The following is a 20,744-nucleotide window of genomic DNA, read 5'->3' as shown; positions in this document are numbered from 1 at the left end:
GTGATCCACATTAGGATACAGCTCCACAAGTTCTAAGTGGCCACAGGTCATATAAGAGCTGGGACATTAAACAATCAGCTATACGACTGCAGGGTGGCATTATAACCGAGTCTAATCCTCTCCCACTCCCTTTCAATATTTCATGCTGCAACTCTTACTATTGATCCCTCACTTCAGTATCATCCCATTTAAAAACATTTTGTAGCTTCTCTTTTGTGCCATCAGGAAATTTCAATATCCTGATCTCAATTAACCTCAGCAACATTCCTAAAAACTCACTTATCTGTCTTATGTTCTTCCTCCACAACTAAACTTTTCTCTTCATCCCAAAGTATCCAACCTGGTCTTTTAACAAACATCCCCCAAAACTACAATTCGGAGCGGGCAAAAATAACAGTATTTTTTTCTTTAAATCATGGAAAGATGTGCAGAAAAGGAGGTAATCAGGCAGTATGGTGATGCAGTGGTTAGCACTGCTGCCTCATGCCACAGAGATCCCAGGTTCAATCCCAGCTCTGGGTCACTGTTCTTATGGAGTTTGCACAATCTCCATGTGTTTACATGGGTTTCGCCTCCACAACCCAAAGATGTGCAAGGTGGTGGATTGGCCACGCTAAATTGCCCCTTCATTGGAAAAAATGAATTGGGTACTCTAAATTTATAAAACAAAGGAGGTAATCCCACCCAAGATGGCAGGCGGGTCGCACACAGGCCACAAGCAGAACCTCCACCATACATTTTGCTAAATAGAATTGCTACAGTGCAGGAGGCCATTCAGCCCATCGAGTCTGCACCAGCCCTTGGAAAGAGCACTCGATTTAAGCCCTCACCTCCACCCTATCCCTGCAACCTGGTAACCCCATCTAACCTTTTTGACACTAAGGGGCAATTTATCATGGCCAATCCACCTAACCTGCACATCTTTGAATTGTGGGAGGAAACCGGAGCTCCCGGGAGGAAACCCACGCAGACAAAGGGAGAATGTGCAAACGCCACATTCACCAGAGGCTGGTATTGAACCTGGGACCCTAAAGGAGGTAGCAGCACTAACTACTGTTCCACCATACCGGCACTGGAAAGAGAAAAATAGTCAAGCGTTTCACAAAGCAAATTGTAGATAATGTTTGAACTAAAAAGCACATTTTACAATGCATACCTCCATATCCTCCAGCAGTCCTTGTAGATCAAGGCCATGCTTGGCTGGGTCCCAGTAACGATAGCTGCGTATGTCAGTGAATCCTGAAGCACCAAACACTCCATTGTGGTTGGCTGTGAACAGAAATTTCACACTAATTAGGCACTGGGATTCAAACCTTAAAGCTGTCACATGCAAAGGTTTGAAGAACCAATTCCTCTACAAAGAATAGTGGGTGCGGCCATGGTATGTTCAGTATTTGCTTTGGTTTTCCTGGCTTGGTTTGGAATGCTTCATCAGCCTGTCACCTATATGGATATAATCATCTTCTGACTAATGAGGCAGGGCTTAATCATGCTACTTAGTAAATGTGAAACCGTTCCACCCACAAAGTTACAAAAGTATTCTCTTGTCACCGAGCAGGGCAAGTACATTCTGCCTCCACCAATGTAAAAAAAAAGGAACTCTCCTCAATCTGTAACAATGCTGGGAGTTCTGCACTATTCTACTCAGACACTGCCTTGGGATAGATTTAACAAGTTGAAGTGATCATCAATTGCTTGAATAGGACAGGGCAGCAGTTATGATAACCGACTAGAATCCAGAGATTGTGGTTTAATATTCCACAGAACTCTGGTCATTTGTTAACGAACACCAAAATAAGTGGCTGCAAAAACTCCTGCTGGATTGTCATAAAAACGTAACAAGTTTATCGATGTGAAACCTGGCCCCAAATGAGCTAGACTGCAGCTGTAGTCCTTCATGACTTAGTTATTCCTTAATATCCTAAGTTTGAAAAGAACAAATTATTACATGCCAGGCCTATGAGGCAACTAGAAAAAATTGATGTGGTAGAAGAAGCACATTATGAAAAGGGAATGCCGGACAGTTAAGCAAGACACAGTATGCGAGATATTTAATCCAAAGAGGCAGCATTAAAAAGAATTATAGGAATATCCAACAGTAAATGAAAGACTTTAATCCAATGGTCAACTAGGCAAAGGGGGAGGTGGGCACGGTGGTTAGCACTGCTGCCTCACGGCGCTGAGGACCCAGGTTCGATCCCGGCCCCGGGTCACTGTCCATGTGGAGTTTGCACATCCTCCCCACGTCTGGCATGGGTCTCACCCCAGAAAACCAAAAAGATGTGCAGCATTAGGTAAATTGTGCATGATAAACTGTCCCTTAATTGGAAAGAAAATTGGGTATTCTAATTTTTTTTTTAATTGGCAAAGAGTAGGGAGGATATAATCCTCATTATAAAAGAAAACTTTACTAATTTTTAGTTTGCTCGTGGTGCCTTGTTATGCTTTGAAGCAGGGGAGGAGCAGATATTAGAATTCCCACTATAGAGATAGGAACTTCACTTCATAATACTTGATATTAAGAAGTAATTCTGAAGATTACACTTAACCCTTAATGACAAAGGCCTTTCAATTAGGCTACACAATGGCCTGGAGAACCATAAAAGATTGGCAGCTTAGAATTTAGAATCCATTCATTTACCATAACCCAACTGAGATAATGTGACAGACCAAAAGACCTGGGAGCAGAAGTAGACCATTAGGCCCATCACGTCTGCTCCAACATTCAATGAGATCATGGCTGGTCGGATATAATCCTTGTTGTGGGGAAAATGAATGATTAGGATTTATTAATAATCTATTAGGACAGTTAGCAATTTTCTAAGCATTTATTCTGAAGGATTTTGTTCTGTAGTACAGCAATTTTCATAAACAAGGTACCGCATGGTAGGTTGCTGCACAAGGTTAAATCTCATAGGATCCAGGGCGAGATAGCCAATTGGATACAAAATTGGCTTGACAACTGAAGACAAAGGGTGGTTGTAGAACGTTGTTTTTCAAACTGGAGGACTGTGACCAGTGGTGTGCCTCAGGGTTCAATGCTGGGTCGACTGTTATTTGTTATATATAGATTAACGATTTGGATCAGAAGTTACGAGGCATGGTTAGTACGTTTGCAGATGATACCAAGATTGGTAGCATAGTGGACAGTGAAGAAGGTTATCTAGGATTGCAACAGGATCTTAATCAATTAGGCTAGTCGGCCGATGAATGGCAAATGGTGTTTAATTTAGATAAATGTGAGGTGATGCATTTTGGCAGATCAAATCAGGGCAGGACCTACTCAGTTAATGGTAGGGTATTGGGGAGAGTTACAGAAGAAAGAGATCTAGGAGTACAGGTTCATAGCTCCTTGAACATGGAATACAGGTGGACAGGGTGGTGAAAAAGGCATTCGGCATGCTTGGCTTCATTGTCAAAACATTGAATACAGGAGTTGGGACATCTTGAAGTTGTACAAGACATCAGTACGGCCACACTTGGAATACTGTGTACAGTTCTGGTCACCCTATTATAGAAAGGACATTATTAAACTACACGCAGAGGACAGCGTGATGGCGCAGTGGTTAGCACAGCTGCCTCATAGCGCTGAGGTCCCAGATTCGATCCCTGCTCTGGGTCACTATCTATGTGAAGGTTGCACATTCTCCTCATGTTTGTGTGGGTCTCACCCCCACAATCCAAAGTTCTACAGGGTGGGTGGATTGGCCACGCAAAATTGCCCCTTAATTGGAAAAAAATGAATTTGGTACTCTAAATTTAAAAGAAAGAGTGCAGAAAATATTTACTGGGATGCTACCGGGACTTGATAGTTTGAGTTAGAAGGAGATAGTGCGTAGGGTGATCTTATAGGAAGTCTGTAAAATAAAGAGGGCATGAATAAGGTATCAACATCTTTTCCCAAAAGGTAGGGGGGTCTAAAACTAGAGGGCATAGGTTTAAGTTGAGAGGGGAGATACAAAAGGGTCCAGAGGGGCAATTTCTTCAGAGGGTGGTGAGTGTCTGGAACGAGCTGCCAGAAGCAGGAGTAGAAGTATAATTTTCTCTTAAAAAGCATTTGGACAATTATATGGGAGAGATGGGTAGAGAGGGATATGGGCCAAACGTGGGCAATTGGGACTAGTTTAGTGGTAAAAACTGGGCAGCATGGACAAGTTGGGCTGAAGGGCCTGTCTTCATGCTGTAGACCTCTATGACTATGTCAGCTAAAAGCCGACATGGCACCAGTCTACAACAGTCGCTGCAGGGTCAAGCATGTTCCAGTTCCAGTGACCTTAACAGCTTGTGCCAAAACACAACAGTCAGCATTAAAAGTTAACAAACATGTTTTTCTAACTCGACCCAAGGACCAGACACTTCCAACTGGTCTGGCACCAAGTAGGGACATTAGGGAGAGATCCATAGAAAACTGAAGGATAGATAACACTGTCTGGGTTTAAAATTTAAAACAGACATGTTGTAAACAATATCCTTACATACATGATCTACTCAATCATATTCTGTATAAATGCCACCTATTCTGTGCAGAGTCAGCTCCGGAGGTCTATCTCTAAAGCTGGGCTCTCCCAATGTGTTGGTCAATCAAACTACCAAGACTCCTCCAATTTGGAAGAGAAAAACCACCACAAACCTCAAATTCCACTTTATCCCCATAGCCTTCGATTCCCAGTGAATAACATGACTCAGTTTAATACCTTGCTAGACAATTTTGGAAGATTTATGTCGTAACTATAATCACCGGTGAAACAAATGTCAACTTAACTCAGTATTCAGGTACCAGCAAAACTGGATGAATGCTCTTTTTCCTACTGTTCGCCCCCTTCCCTTTTTACTCTGCTACTGGTGCTGACTCTTTGCTGGGGTTTAATTCCATGTAGCTCAAGCATTCATTAAACAAACTGGATAATGATCAGGAGTCAAAATCAATGTCAAATTTCTCATCTAACCTTGGGGTTCTCACGTCAACTGCAGTGCCCCCACTATTAATTGAACAAAGAACAAAGAAAATTACAGCACAGGAACAGGTCCTAATTGGGTCAATCAACTCAAGAAAGACGAAAAATTGAAACAGATCTCCTGGGCAGATTTGGCTCAGTTGAATAGATACTGGTTGATGAAGATGGGTGGCCTTTTTTTTTCCCTGGAGTAAAGTGTCACCCTTCTTTCCCTGGTATCCTCTGCGTACACACTGGTTCAACATACACAGGGATGCAGGGATGTCTGTTCCCAGGCCATCTTTAATGCCACACTTGCACTATCCCTTGAGAGATGTATACAATAACAGTAGAGTTTTCCTCCCGTGGTAGGAAACCATTTGCTTGCCATTTAGCAACCTCCTCAACAGCATGGTTGAGATTGGAGAGCAGGCAATAAATCAAAGTCGCTGTTCACATTTTGTACTCCCCTGGCTTTGTGCGCCACTACAACTTTACCGCAAAATCTTCCATTCAATTTTGTTTACAACTTACTCGATTTCCATATAGTTTACAACTAGGAAGACAAACTGGTGACAATCAAGGCCACAGAGAGAGCAGTCTGTGCTCTCAATCTGCAATAGGCAATCAAACCGACCCTGTATCCCACAGCAAGTTCCTGCGGAATGTGAAATTTATTTTAAAAACCATGTTCTCAACAGCCAACTGAAATATTAATACCTGGAATAAGAGAATATCAAACTGACCCCGTATCCCACAGTAAGTGGCTCTCTTCCCAATTGGTTGATTTCTCTTGTATTGTATTTTTGTAAATGTCCTGATGAGTGCAAGACAAAAAGTTTCAACAAAAAAATCAACTTTTTTCAGCAATACCCAATCCCCTGTGTCTGCCTCGATCTTTATTTTGCCTTCTATAAAGTGCAAATTACATTTTCTGCTTTGCCATCTGGCTGAACAGCCTGCCTGCACTGCTGCTGGAAAACACCAAATTCAAAAAGTCCCGACAGAATCAAGGAAAATAATACCTTCTATTGCCAGCTACAGCTACATTTTTGTAGGCAGCTTAGCAGGTCCAGTGGAGAAGAGGTCCTTCACCACTGACCTTCCAGAGCCAATGCCACATCAGAACAATTGCCATTTAGTTCAATCCTCTGAGACGGCTTTGCAGTCATCAGCCGAAAAAGCAATTTGTAGGCCTGAACTCTTGCATATATTAAAAGTCACTCAAAATTTTATAAGGCAAACACATACCCCACGTTGGTGCAGAAACATATAAAGGCGTGGATGTATTGTTTATTCCATTGTACCAAGAGCGCAGAAAATCACCACCAATGCGAAGAGCACCAGTTCCTCCTAAACACTGCACGCCACCCACCTGTCATAGGAAGGTCACAGATGTAAAATGGGCAACAGCAAAGAAAGAACACAGTGCTTTTGGGGAGACTTTGTGGTCCTCACCATTAATACCCGTCTATTGATTTTTCTGCTACAAAGCAATTAACTCAGCAGTTTTAAATGTGAGTGCACTCAGCCCAACCGTAGAATCCCACATTAAGCACCATAGCAATTACACGTGGTACTAAAGTGCATAATAGCACCATGGTTATGTTACAGATTAGTAATCCTGAGATGTGGACTGTAGGCAGGCGTTCAAATCTCACTATAGTAGTTGGCAAATTAACAAGGTTGAGAATTAAACGGTGACCATAAACAACTGGATTTTTGTAAAAATCCAACTGGTTCATTGTCTTGTAGGGAAGGAAATCTAGCCATACCCTTCCCAACACCTTAGCAAGTCACTTAGGTGCATTCAAGAAGGCGTATTCCCAAGCGCAACTAGAGGTGCACTATAAATGTTGATCTTGTTAGCGATCCAGTGTCCTACTGGATCAATGGATTTTTAAAAAGTTTACTGGGGCATGTATACAAAAATTCTAAAATAGATGCAATGCCATGCATATCCATCAATTAAAGACTCATTTTAAATGTAAACATTTTTAAGTCAATCATTTGCCAACATCTGGACAGGGCTATTAAGTTAATGATTTCTGCAATTTCATGGTTGGTTTATTGGAGCCCCATTTACCATCAAGAACATCTAAAATATTCACATCCCCTTTTTGTAAATGTTTTTTGGTTACATCATTGATATTGGATTATCCAATCATCCATTACTATGTTCCTCCTTTCAAAAAGAGCACAATGCTACGCCAAAATCGTACTGGAGCATATTTCTCAACATTAGCTCATTTTCAGCAAATTGTGGGTGTTACTAACAAGCACTTTTGGTGCTGTTGTCCAAGACACCAAGGTGCAAATGGGGCTTGGCTACCTGCTAGTTTTGAAGGACACTGTAGAATGTAAGTTAGGTCTAATTTAGTGTTGTCTTGCTTTAGCACTGCTATCCAAGTCAGTGTCAAACCTATTACCAGTGGCAAAGAAACTCCACATCAAAACCTAGAGCAGCTGTTCCATCAAAATAATCCACGAGTTCCACAGGACAAATACAACCCTTGACACATTTGAAACCAGATCCTGTTTAAATGACAGTACTGGGATGTAAATAAAATCACAGCAGTCTCCAAGCAGGAATAACAAGTTTTTGCTGATGTTTTGTACAGCTCCTCGCACCACTTCTGAAACACTGCAATACTTGCGCAACTCTCCAACTTGCGTTTAGGCAAACTGGGAGGCTCACCCTGTTTTCGGCAATGGCGGGACTGTCCTTTCCGAGAACTAGTTCACAAGCTCGTTTGGTGTACTCTGGCGAGCCCAGAATCGGCATGTATTCATGATTAAGGCTGGTATCACTAGTAATCTGCTGTTCCACCTTCTTCACTACAGGCAAGATCCAGGGTTCACCTGCATCTGTACGATAAGCTGACAGGGACAAAGAGGGAAGAGAAGGAAAAACAACAATATTATGCTGGACAGTTAACACAAATGCATTTTAACTGCTTGTGGTACATGCCCATCAATTCAAGGCATGTTTTAAAATGAAACTTGGTTAAAAGGAATGTTTAAAGATCAATTTAGTAATCTCACAGCTACCTTGAGAATTGGGTTCAAATTTACATTCACATCTGTTGCATTTCAAGCATAATGAAACATTTGGTGGCTTCATATGTCCCTTATTGGTCCCAGGTTTTTGTGTTTCTGGCTTTTAAAAAGAAAAACGCTGAACTCCAATTATAAAAATGCTAGTGGATTTTGAATTTGCAAATATTGACACCGGAGGAAAGAGTCATACGGTACAGAGGAGGCCCTTCGGCCAATAGTCTGCACTATTGTTTCCCCCAGGGGAACCATTGGTTAACCACACCAATACACCAAACTCAACCTATCCCACAGAGACAAGGAAACAAAACCATGCCCTGAGAGAGGAACATCCCAAGCCCTGAGGTGCAACAGGATAACAGCCACAGCACTGGGCCTGGCCCAACACCAACTTGTACAAAAAAAACTAGCCCCCCCAGCACACGGAAAAGAAATATGCAACGTAGTCACACCTCTACCTTTCCAACCTCATCCACGACAAGAGGATGACTATTCCCATCCCAGCCAAGACGATGGGGTTCCCATCTTAAGAGGAGTAATTGTTAAGGTATCCAAAACTTGGGTATCTTGGGAGGGAAGGCCAACGCACTCCTCCCCACCACAAAAACAGAAACCATGAGCAGTATCTACCACACAACCTGCCACAGCAGAGGCAGCCAGCCAGTGGGAGTTTTTGAGCCCACCACTGTCAATGGGATATCCTGTTGCCTGCACCCCTCGTCACTGGGAAACCAGTCAGCGGTACCAGAATATCCCACCGGAGAGTACAGCCAGTAAATTCCACCCCATGTGTCATGCACATCTGGATAACGGTGCCTTTCCTCTAAATCGTTCAGGGTCCAGTCTCTTTGCCCATCCCTAACTGCCCACAATCTGAGTTGCTGGCTTGGACATTTCAGAGGGCAATTGAAGGTCAATCACATAGCCCTGGGCCTGCAGTCAGTGGTGGGGCAGAGAGGCATCTGTCCGTCCCTGGAGGACACAAGTGAACCAAATGGGTTTTTGACAACGACAGTCACCAGCTTTACCAGCACCCGTTGGGGTTAGAAACCCGGGGCCTGGGGTGGTGCCCCTTCACACTGGACACGTGTCAAGTCTCTGCTTTCGCTGGATGGGGACACCCGCCCGGCGAATTCCCCGCTCCGCCCCGGCGAATTCCCCGCTCCGCCCCGGCCCAACCCTTACCTCCCACTCCCAGGTTGACCTTCTTGGGGTGCGAGTCCTCCTTGAAGTCGGCGGTCAGCTTGAAGACGGCCACGGGCGCCGCCAGCGGCACTGCAGCGAAGAGCGAGGAGGCGCACGCCATTGCGAGGCTCCGGGACGGCGGGGAAAGGAGGTGAGGGGCAGCCGGCGGCGGGCGGGGGAAGGAGGTGAAGGTCAGCCGGCGGGGGAAGGAGGACGGGCTACTCGCGCGCACCAACCGTCCTAACGGACTTCAGCCGGCTCAGACAAACCTGCTGCCCGCCCCTTTGTGACGTCCCCTTCTAACCACGCCCCGCCCAACAAATCAGCGCCTGGGTTCCACCCTCCCCCCCGCACGATTGGTTCCTATGGCCAGAGGAGGCGGGGCTGCCAGTACTGTCCAGTTGCACTGCGACACTCACCCCGCGCTGCATTCTGGGTAAGGCCGGTTACCTGAGCTGACAATTACAACAACAACTGGCCAGATCTGGTGTTTACAACAACAACTGGCCAGACCTGGTGTTTACAACTGACCAGACCTGGTGTTTACAACAACAACTGACCAGACCTGGTGTTTACAACAACAACTGGCCAGATCTGGTGTTCACAACAACAACTGACCAGATCTGGTGCTTGCAATAACAACTGACCAGACCTGGTGCTTGCAACAACTGACCAGACCTGGTGCTTGCAACAACAACTGACCAGACCTGGTGCTTGCAACAACAACTGACCAGACCTGGTGCTTACAACAACTGACCAGACCTGGTGCTTGCAACAACAACTGACCAGACCTGGTGCTTGCAACAACAACTGACCAGACCTGGTGGTTACAACAACTGACCAGACCCGGTGCTTACAACAACAACTGACCAGACCTGGTGCTTGCAACAACAACTGACCAGACCTGGTGGTTGCAACAACAACTGACCAGACCTGGTGCTTGCAACAACAACTGACCAGACCTGGTGGTTGCAACAACAACTGACCAGACCTGGTGGTTACAACAACTGACCAGACCCGGTGCTTACAACAACAACTGGCCAGACCTGGTGCTTACAACAACAACTGGCCAGACCTGGTGGTTGCAACAACAACTGACCAGACCTGGTGGTTACAACAACTGACCAGACCCGGTGCTTACAACAACAACTGGCCAGACCTGGTGCTTACAACAACAACTGGCCAGACCTGGTACTTACAACAACAACTGACCAGACCTGGTGCTTGCAACAACTACTAACCAGACCCGGTGCTTGCAACAACAACTGTCCAGACGTGGTACTTACAACAACATCTGGCCAGGCCTGGTGCTTGCAACAACTGGCCATACCAGGTGACTACAACAACAACTGGCCATACCTGGTGCTGACAACAACTACTAACTAGACCTGGTGCTTACAACAACAATTGACCAGACCTGGTGCTTACAACAACAACTGGTCATACCTGATGCTTACAACAACAACTGACCAGATTTAGTGCCTACAACAGCAACTGACCAGACCTGGTGCTTACAACAACAACTGGCCATACCTGGTGTTTACAACAACAACTGGCCATACCTGGTGCTTACAACAACAACTGACCAGACCTCGTGTTTACAACAACAACTGGCCATACCTGGTGCTTACAACAACAACTGACCAGATTTAGTGCCTACAACAACAACTGACCAGACCTGGTACCTACAGTAACAACTAACCAGACCTGATGCCTACAACAACTACTGACCATATCTGATGCCTACAACAACAACTGGCCATTCCTGGTGCCTACAAAAACAACTGGCCATACCTGGTGCCTGAACTGCAGCGACATGTAGGAACGACTGGTAGAGAGGGCCGACACTGTACTGAACGCAACGAGGAAGAAATGGGAGGAAGACCTGGGGCTCGGAATGTGGTGTGCAAAGTAAAAATGGGAAAATATGTCATTTGAAATATGGAAGTCTAGCAAAACCTGACCTAAGGAGGGGCAGCAGGGTAGCATGGTGGTTAGCATAAATGCTTCACAGCTCCAGGGTCCCAGGTTCGATTCCCGGCTGGGTCGCTGTCTGTGTGGAGTCTGCACGTCCTCCCCCTGTGTGCGTGGGTTTCCTCCGGGTGCTCCGGTTTCCTCCCACAGTCCAAAGATGTGCGGGTTAGGTGGATTGGCCATGCTAAATTGCCCGTAGTGTCCTAATAAAATGTAAGGTTAAGGGGGGGGTTGTTGGGTTGCGGGTATGGGGTGGATACGTGGGTTTGAGTGGGGTGATCATGGCTCGGCACAACATTGAGGGCCGAAGGGCCTGTTCTGTGCTGTACTGTTCCATGTTCTATGATACACCGGAAAATGTAGGGAAAAATCCCACAAAGGGTTAACAGCAGCTGCAAAAGAAAGTTTTGAAATGCAGAAAGCCTTTATCAAACAGGCGTTAAGAAAGCAGCTTGTGACTATTCAAGCTGTAAAACTGATGCATGTCTTTCAGGTCACAGCAGAATGAACTTTTAGTTATATGGAAAAAAACAATATTTTGCACCTTCTTTGAAGTTAACTATTTTAGTAAGCAGCTAAAAAAGAATTGCCAGGATCTTCAGTTGAATTGGGTGACATATGTTTAGGTGTGAAATTCTGCTGACACCAGATGAATATGGGAAGCTGCAGACAACGGGTCCACGAGAACACACGTTAACCCCAAATCGGAGTCAGAGTTCTGACAAGCTACGGGCACTATTTGGTAATAAGGCAGCTTTAGAAGTGACAGGAACCAGATGTAACACCCCTCTAGGATCAAAACACTTTTGACCATCACAAGGGAAAAAATGTAATCAGAGTTTGATGATCTAACGTCATGCTCAACATGAATACATAGTTGTGTTAGAAATCATTCAGATTAAAGGTACCTTGAACAATCAAGAGTAAAATAAAGTTACTTCACGATAATGTCATATAAACTTAATAACTGCTAGAAGGAGAATATAAACCCTTAGGGACAGCCAACAGAGTCAGCTCTCATAGCTGCCCTCGGTCATGGGAAGGATGGAGCACAGAAACCGAGCGGAACAGCGAATCCATCTGAGGAAGACCAAAAGCTAAAGAAGAGAGATTGTCATGGTAGACCTGAAGGTCTTTTCAACCAACCAGGAGAATCCAGAAGTAAGATCATTTTACTTTACTGTAAAGACAGTGACTGCATCTTTTAAAAGAAAAAGAAAATAACTTAAAAGTTTTAACCTGAAACAGTGGTTATTACAAAGTCTACTTTACTTAGCAATGCAGGACCCAGGATCGATGCTACTAAGTGGTAAGTAGATGAAATCTCCTATGAAGATATGGGTTATACCGGGGATAACTTAAAAATATAGACTGATCCGAATAGAACCCACCAAGTCTGCATAGGAGTCAGGGAGTGAGAATCCCTGTTCACAATTTAGAATGTCTTATTGACCCTTTTAGGTATAGGAGGAATTCTAAGAATAGTGCTGAGTTTTTTTACTTCAGGTGGGGACTCTGGAGTGAAGCATTGCATGGGGTAAACTCCACCTCCACATGCGCAGGATTATCCTAACGCAACTAAAGGTGGTACATAGAGCCCACTTAGCAAGAACCCAAATGAGTAGGTTCCTCCTGGAGGTGGAGGACAGGTGTGAACAGTGCCAACCATGCCCACATGTTCTGGTCTTGCCCCCTGACTTGCTGAGTACTGGACAGCCTTCTTCGAGGCAATGTCCAAAGTGGTAGGGGTGAGGGTGGAGCCGTGCCCAAAAGTGGCGGTCTTCAGGGTATCAGACCAGCCAGATCGATTCATGGGGAGGAAGGTGGTCGTTGATCGCCCGCAGTAGAATCCTGCTCAGCTGGCAGTCAGCTGCAGGCTGGCTGTCCGACGTATCAGAATCTCTCCAAATGGAGAAAATCAAATTAGTTATCCGAGGGTCGGACGATGGCTTCTTCAGAACATGGGAGCCATTCACTCAACTGTTCCGGGACCTGTTTGTGACCAACGAACAGGCTGATAAATAATCAAGCAGCCAAGAGCCGGGGGAAAGTAGCTAAAACATGAGAAAAGAGAAGGAAGGAGGGAAAGGGCCGGGGGTGGGGGGCAGTGCAAGAGGGGGTAGCCAAAATCAATAGAAAAATAAGATGAACTGCACGGAGGGAGGGGGGGGGGGAGGTAGGGTAAAGGTGGGAGAGGGGGGGCACAGGGGAGGAAAAAAGGAAAGGCAGGAGGCAAAGAACAATAGAGGGGAACCAGAGGGGAGGGGGGGAAGACGAGGGAACGCAAACTGGAAGGAGAGCACAGGAAATGACAACGACCATGACAAACACAGCAACAGAGAGTAAGAAAGTACAGGAGGAAGAAACGATGAATGGCCGAAGCAGAGGCAAACGCACAACAACAACAAAACTGACCTGGTGAAGCAAGCAACATCACCCCCCCACCCCCACAGATCTATTTTGTATTACTGGTGGTGTATTTACTCGCTATGTTTGAAAAAAAAAAGGAAGAATACACAAGACATGTATACAGGTATACTGCAATTATATACCTCGATGTATACACACTTCCCCAGTTTTTAGCCTCCCACACCTTGTTTTTCTTTACTTGTTATTTCTGTGATTTAGCTAACTATATAGCATTGTTGTTTTTATCTCGTTTGTATTATCTTCACATTTTTTTTCTTTGTGTACACCTGTAAGTATATTATGTTCGAAACCCCAATAAAAAACATTTATAAAAAAAAATACCTGGTGCCTACAACAACTACTGGCCATAGCTGGTGCCTACAACAACAACTGGCCATAGCTGGTGCCTACAACAACAACTGGCCATACCTGGTGCCTACAACAACAACAACTGGCCATACCTGGTGCCTACAACAACAACTGGCCATACCTGGTGCCTACAACAACAACAACTGGCCATACCTGGTGCCTACAACAACAACTGGCCATACCTGGTGCCTACAACAACAACTGGCTGTACCTGGTGCCTACAACAACTTAAATTGTTGGTGGGTATAGCAGCATTTTGCCTTATCTGGTGGTCGCAACAAAACCAACATCTTGCATTTCTATAGCTACCGTTTGAATCAGACATGCCAACGCAAGCTAATTAATGATGAGAGATACGATTTTTCAATAAAACTCAGCTTCATTCACAATCTCACAAAAGATGCTGCAAAAGTATTACATTGGTTGGAAAGCACGTGGGACATCCTAAAATTGTGTAAAATCTTGTATAAACATAAGACTTTCTTCTCTCACAGTTTCTTTCATCTGGGTTTTGATCTCTAGCTTCAAAATATTTTATGTTTCAGGCTGCAACACATCATCCTGAGCCGGTACGGTACAGTCCAGTAGCATAATGGTTATGCCACTGAATGCTTACAGCACAGAAGGAGGCCATTCAACCCATCATGTCCATGACAGCCCTCTGTAAGCACTATTCAGCTGGAATTCTGCAAATTCTTTCTCAGATAATTATCCCATTCCTTAATTATTATGGTTATTCAATTCTTTAGGCAAATAACATTTCCCTCATCCTCCATCAGATCCTGTTTTTTCACCCCCCCCAAAAAAAATCACAAAGGAACAGGAAGTTGTCATTCAGCCCTTGAGCCTGTTCCACCAATTAATGAATTAATAGAAGGTCTGTATCTTAAATCAATTTATCCACCTTGCTTCTCTATCCCCTGTTACAATATGGTTAGACACCAGTAACTTTTTCTTCAATGTAAACAAAGTTTGAAATCCCAGTTACCCAATAAGAGAATAAACTCACAAGGTTCCTGAGTTTTAAACAAAGTCAGATAAGTAAAATAGTCTGCAATATCTATCAGATACTCTTAACATTCAGAATCAACATGAGGTAAATATGAACGAACAGGAAACTGGTTGAAAACACCTTGCTGCACATTAAATGTCAGATGCGACCATGGATTTCTAAGCAACCCAGGATGTCAGTGACCATTGTGAGTCATTGAAACTCAGAAAAACTGTGGGCGTGATTCTCCGCACCCGGGAGAAATCGTGAGGCTGGCGTCAAAAACGGGCGGGTTTGACGCCAGCCTCCGCCCCCCCCCCCCCCCCCCCCCCGCCCCCCAACCGGGAACCGATTCTGGTCCCCGTTTGGGGCTAGCATCCCGCGGCCGTGAACTCCGGCATCGCGGGCTTAACGAATTTCGTTAAGCCCGCTAGCCAGAGTTTGCGACGGCTGACGCATCAGATGACGTCAGCTGCGCATGCGCAGATTGGACGACTCCAACCCGCGTGTGCGCAGATGACGTCATCACGCATTTGCGTGAAACCCGCGCATGCGCGGGCCGGTATGCCCCTCAGCCGCCCCGCGAATGGATACAGCGGGGCGGCGGAAGGATAAAGAGTGCGCGGGGGTAAGTACCCGCTGCCCGCGATCGGTGCTCAGATCGGGACTTTACGGCCGTTTTTACAAACGGTCAGAGCAGGTGTGTTTGACGTTCCTAAAAACGGTCATAAAGGCCTTGGAATTCGGCCCATCGGCCAGCTGAGAATCGCTGCTCGCCGTAAAAAAATGGCGGGCAGCGATTTGTGTGGGGAGGCGGGCGTGGGGGGGGGGGAAATAGCGGGAGGGCGTCAGACCAGCGTGGCCGTAAAAATTTACGCCGCCCGCTATTCTCTGCACCGTCGTGAGTGCGGAGAATTGCGCCCTGTATCTCTCAGGAGGGATTTCAACTTTTCAAGATCTAGCCTTTGAATTCCCTCAAAGGCCCCTCTGACCCGGTCTACCTCAAAGGTTGCTCAATTCCTGGTGGTTCAATCCTGTGACTGCGTTCCACAGGATTTACTCTTGCCACCAATTATGAGCACATTTCTAGCATTTCTGCAGACTGCTAACAACACTAAGCTGGCACTATCCCAGCGTTTCTCCAATCTTGAGTCTCCCAGGTGCATCAAGCTATCCTAGGGCTTCTCTGAGCTGTGACTGGCATGGAACCAGGCACCATGTCACAATCGCAGATCCGCAGGACATACCTGAGCCCTAACTACTCCACATGGTTTCCCGGGCTTCTTTGTGAGGCGCAAACCATACAAGGTTCAAACTGCAACCCCCTCTCCCAGCGAAACACACAGGTGAATTTAAACATGATAACCTCTTAAGTTACACCAATCTCTATGTAAAATTTCAGGGTTCACCAATTACTTTTAAACTAATTTAGCTCTAGCTCCCAAAAGAAAACATGGGCAGGATTCTGCCGTAATCGGCGGGTCGGGCAACTCCGGCGGGAAGGAGTGGCGTGAACCATCCAGCATTGGGCCGCCCCAAAGGTGCGGAATACTCCGCTCCTTCAGGGACTAGGCCGGCCCCAGGGTGGTTTGCGCCCCGCCGGCCGGCAGAGAAGGGGCTTGGCGCCACGCCAAAGTGCCTCCACCGGCTGGTGCAAGTTGGCGCATGTGCGGGAGCGCCAGCGTGTGCTAATGTCATCCCTGCGCATGCGCAGAGGGCTCCGTTTCCGCACTGGCCATGGCGGACCGCTACAGCTACCTGTGTGGAAGAATAGAGTGCCCCCACGGCACAGGCCCGCCCGCGGATCGGTGACCCCGATCGTGGGCCAGGCCACCGTGGGGGCACCTGCCGGGGCCAAATCCCCCCGTGCCCCCCCCCCCCCGAGAACCCCGGAGGCCACCCGTCCAACCAGGACCTGCCAGTAAGGACCTACTCTAACATACGCCAGCGGGACAGGCAACAAATGGGTGGCCACTCAGCCCATCGCGGGCCGGAGAATTGCTGGGGAGGGCGCTGCCAGCGGCCGCCGACCGGCGCGGTGCGATTCCCGCCCCTGCCAAATCTCCGGCGCCGGAGAATTCAGCAGCCGGCGGGGGGCGCGATTCCCGCCCCTGCCAAATCTCCGGCGCCAGAGAATTCAGCAGCCGGCGGGGGGTGGGATTCACGCCCCTGGCAAATCTCCGGCGCCGGAGAATTCAGCAGCCGCCAGGGGGGGGGGGGGATTCACGCCAAACCCCGGCAATTCTCCGACCCGCTGTGGGGGTTGGAGTATCCCACCCCTCATCTCTGGACTGCACTTTTTGCAAGAGGTCCTCCAGCTAAGTAAGCCCACCTATTGTTTTAGGATCTTGCCTTTCTAGCTGCTCCCCCTTAAATCATCAAGGCACCAACCTGTTAGGTGTAATAGACCTAAGCTGTTTTAATTGCATTATCCTATTTTTTACAGTTAAACTTTAATCTTTCAGAACTAAAAAATAAATATTAAATATTAATGTGAACTATGAATGAGATATTAGCCATATATCCTCACCAAAAATAACTGAAACCATCTCACCAATGTGATTTCATTTACCATTTGGAATGTAACAACTGTGATGGACATAGAATTTCAGATATATTGTACTATAGGTATCTGGTGCAATAAGGACTAAAAGCCTGGGTTAGTATGTGAAATCAGGTAAGAATTTAAAATAGAATCTTGGTTTAAAAAGCAACTGTGTTTTAGGGAGCCAGAGGTGCAATTAAAGCATCGTAAAAGTTTGGGCTAATGGATTTTCGTTTGGATTAAGACGGTTCCCTGTGGAGTACATAATAAGATACATTGCGTTTCAGCTTGGTAAGATGATGTAATTAGGAGCTAGATAACCAGGCATTTTGCAGAAAAGCAGTCTAATTGAGTTTTAGATTGGGATGTGACCGGTAGTCAAGTATCTGCTTTCACTGCAGTTCAGCTAAAGATTTGTCTTGGATCAGACCAGAAGCAGATTTGCCTGTGAACAGGATAGACAGTTTCACCAGTGAGTCGAGACCGACAAGAGTTTGCAGCTGGTTCTGCAAGTCAAAGTATAAAGCAGTTTCTGAAGACTTCAGCTAGTGATCTTGCATTGTTCTGGCAGAATTCAGGTGTCTCTCTTAAAATATTCTCCAAGAAACATCTCTTAAGCAAGAATACCTGGGTCTGCTAATTGTATTTAAAAGTAGATTGAGATCTGAGATGGTTCTGTTGTTTGAATAGCAGTTAAGGATAATTGTGTCACTGTATTGATTAGCATTGTGTAAGGGGTAATTGTAAGATATTTTCTTGTGTGATGTTAAAGATATTTTTGGACTGTTCTAGTAATAAAGTTTGTTAAGGGCAGCACGGTGTTGCAGTGGTTAGCACTGCTGCCTCACGTTGCCGAGGATCCAGATTTGATCCCTGCCCCGGGTCATTGTCCGTGTGGGGTTTGCACATTCTCCCCGGGGTATGCATGGGTCTCCCCGCCACAACCCAAAGATGTGCAGGTTAGGTGGATTGGCCAGGCTAAATTTCCCCGTAATTGGAAAAAAAATTCGGTATTCTAAATTTCTTTTTAAAAAAATAACAACGTTTATTTTAATATACTGTATCCCTATTTCTTTCTGCCATCACTCCTGGAGCGAGGTGTACTTTCCTCACAATCTTACAAAATTAAAACAATATATTGGGGTGTGTGTCCACTATCCTCGTCACTGTTGGGATTTGATCCATGATCGTAGTACAGCTTTTATTATGGGATGGATTCTCCATTCGGGAGACTCAGTTCTTCCACTGGAGTAAAATCGTCCTGGCCTGGGCCATGGAAATCCAAGCAAGGCGGGGAGCTTGTAGGATTCATCGGAATCCCGGTGCCGTGCTTGGGGCGGAATGGGAGTTTGGGTGGGGCAGGGGGAGGAAAGGTGCCGTGGTTTAGAGGTAGTTGTTTTTTTTTTGTTTTTTTTATAAGTTTAGTGTACCCAATTAATTTTTTCCAATTAAGAGGCAATTTAGTGTGGCCAGTCCCCCTACCCTGCACATCTTTGGGTTGTGGGGGCGAAACCCACGCAGACACGGGGAGAATGTGCAAACTCCACACGGACAGTGGCCCAGAGCCGGGATTGAACCTGGGACCTCAGGGCCGTGAGGCAGCAGGGCTAACCACGGTGCCACCGTGCTGCCCGGTAGTTGTTTTTTTGATGGGAGTCACCCTGCTGGCAGGTAGGCTAGTTAACGGAAGTGAAATGGAGGGGGTGGGGAGAGCTGTGGAGGGATGAGGTGGGGGTCGCAGGGTTGGGTTTTTGGGTTGTACTGGCTTTCTTTGTTTGTGGCTTGGGGAGGGGGGAAGGTGGACCTGGAGAGGTGGGACCTTTTGTGTTTGGGATGGGGAGGTGTTGTGGGGTAGGGATGAGTTGCTGATATTGTTTTTATAAATTTAGATTACCCAATTCATTTTTTCCAATTAAGGGGCAATTTAGCGTGGCCAATCCACCTACCCTGTACATCTTTGGGTTGTGGGGGCGAAACCCACGCAAACACGGGGAGAATGTGCAAACTCTACACGGACAGTGACCCAGAGCCGGGATCGAACCTGGCACCTCGGCGCCGTGAGGCAGCAGTGCTAACCCACTGCGCCACCCTGCTGCCCGAGTTGCTGATATTGAAGGTGTTGTTTTGGAACAGTTGGCTGGGGAGGGGATGAAGTCGGCCATGTTGAGGGGGCCGGGGAGGTGGGCGGGACACAGGCCTGGAGGAGCCCACTGAAATGTGGATGTGGCAGATCAGGTTGGGGGGTAGTTGAGCCCTCCAAGGAGACTGGACGCTTAGAACGTTAGGGGACTGAATGGGCTGATCAAGAGGTCCTGTGTTCTTAACCACTTAAATAATTTGAAGGCAGATGTGGTGTTTATGCAAGAGATGTATCTGAGGGTTGCGGATCAGGCGAGGTTGAGGAAAGGAAGTCCTTTGCAGGGACTATTGGGGGTGAGGGTGGCTCTGAGCCCATGGATGGCAGTATTTGCGGTGTTGGAGTATCCGGGGGTGCGGGTGGGCAGAGAGGCTGACGTGTTGGCCTCTGCCACCCCTGATAGCCCAGAGGTGAATCTTGTTAGGGTGGAGGGATCCGAAGCCGCCCAAGGTGGCAGGGTGGGTGAGTGACCTGGCGGAATTCCTACATCTGTAAAAGATAAAATTTGCCATTCGGGGGTCAGATGAGGAGTTCTTTCCGAGGTGGAGGTTGTTCATCGCCTTCTTTAATGAGTGGTAGATGTCAGCCGGGGGTTTGGGATTGGCATGTTTTACCGTATTTTAATTTGCTGTGAAGCCTTTTGTGACACAAGAGGGAAGGACAAAAAGGGCTAAAAATGGCAGCTATCTTTTTTTCCTCACAAGGGAATAAACAATAATAATATTTTATTATTGTCACAAGTAGGCTGACATTAACACTGCAATGAAGTTGCTGTGAAAAGCCCCTCGTCGCCACGTTCCGGCGCCTGTTCGGGTACACCAAGGGAGAGCCTTAAAAACATTCAAAGACTCAGCTTCCACTGCCTTCTGAGGAAGAGAGTTTCTACCCTGAGAGAAAAAAAATGTCCCCTCAACTCTGACTTAAATGAACGACCTCTTATTTTCAAACTGTGACACCGAGTTGTGGATTCTCCCACAAGAGGAAACATCCTCTCCACATCCACCCTGTCAAGATCCCTCAGGATCTTAAAGGTTTCAATCAAGTCACCTCTTACTCTTCTGCACTCCACTGGATACTGTAATGATCTGCATATCTGTATATATACAAGGGGTTAACGTATAGGCATAACAACGAAGTGATCAC

The 20,744-nt window shown here is 46.4% G+C and overlaps 1 protein-coding gene across 1 annotated transcript in view; it reads right to left on the bottom strand.

Moving 5' to 3' along the window:
* The window catches only part of got1 (glutamic-oxaloacetic transaminase 1, soluble), a 57,793-nt gene extending 48,323 nt beyond the window's left edge, over positions 1-9,470 (bottom strand). Inside the window, exons 1-4 of the mRNA XM_038821175.1 lie at positions 9,177-9,470; positions 7,633-7,814; positions 6,186-6,309; positions 1,157-1,269 (exon numbers count right to left, since the gene is read on the bottom strand). Coding sequence (XP_038677103.1) covers positions 1,157-1,269; positions 6,186-6,309; positions 7,633-7,814; positions 9,177-9,297 — 540 coding nt within the window. The 5' untranslated portion in view covers positions 9,298-9,470. The remainder of the gene's footprint in view (positions 1-1,156; positions 1,270-6,185; positions 6,310-7,632; positions 7,815-9,176) is intronic.
* Between the last annotated feature and the right edge of the window lie 11,274 nt (positions 9,471-20,744).

This window comes from Scyliorhinus canicula, chromosome 16, assembly GCF_902713615.1.
Source record: "Scyliorhinus canicula chromosome 16, sScyCan1.1, whole genome shotgun sequence".
NCBI lineage: Eukaryota > Metazoa > Chordata > Chondrichthyes > Carcharhiniformes > Scyliorhinidae > Scyliorhinus > Scyliorhinus canicula.
Note: the sequence above shows the minus strand (reverse complement) of the source record. Positions and strands in the feature narration are given on the sequence as shown.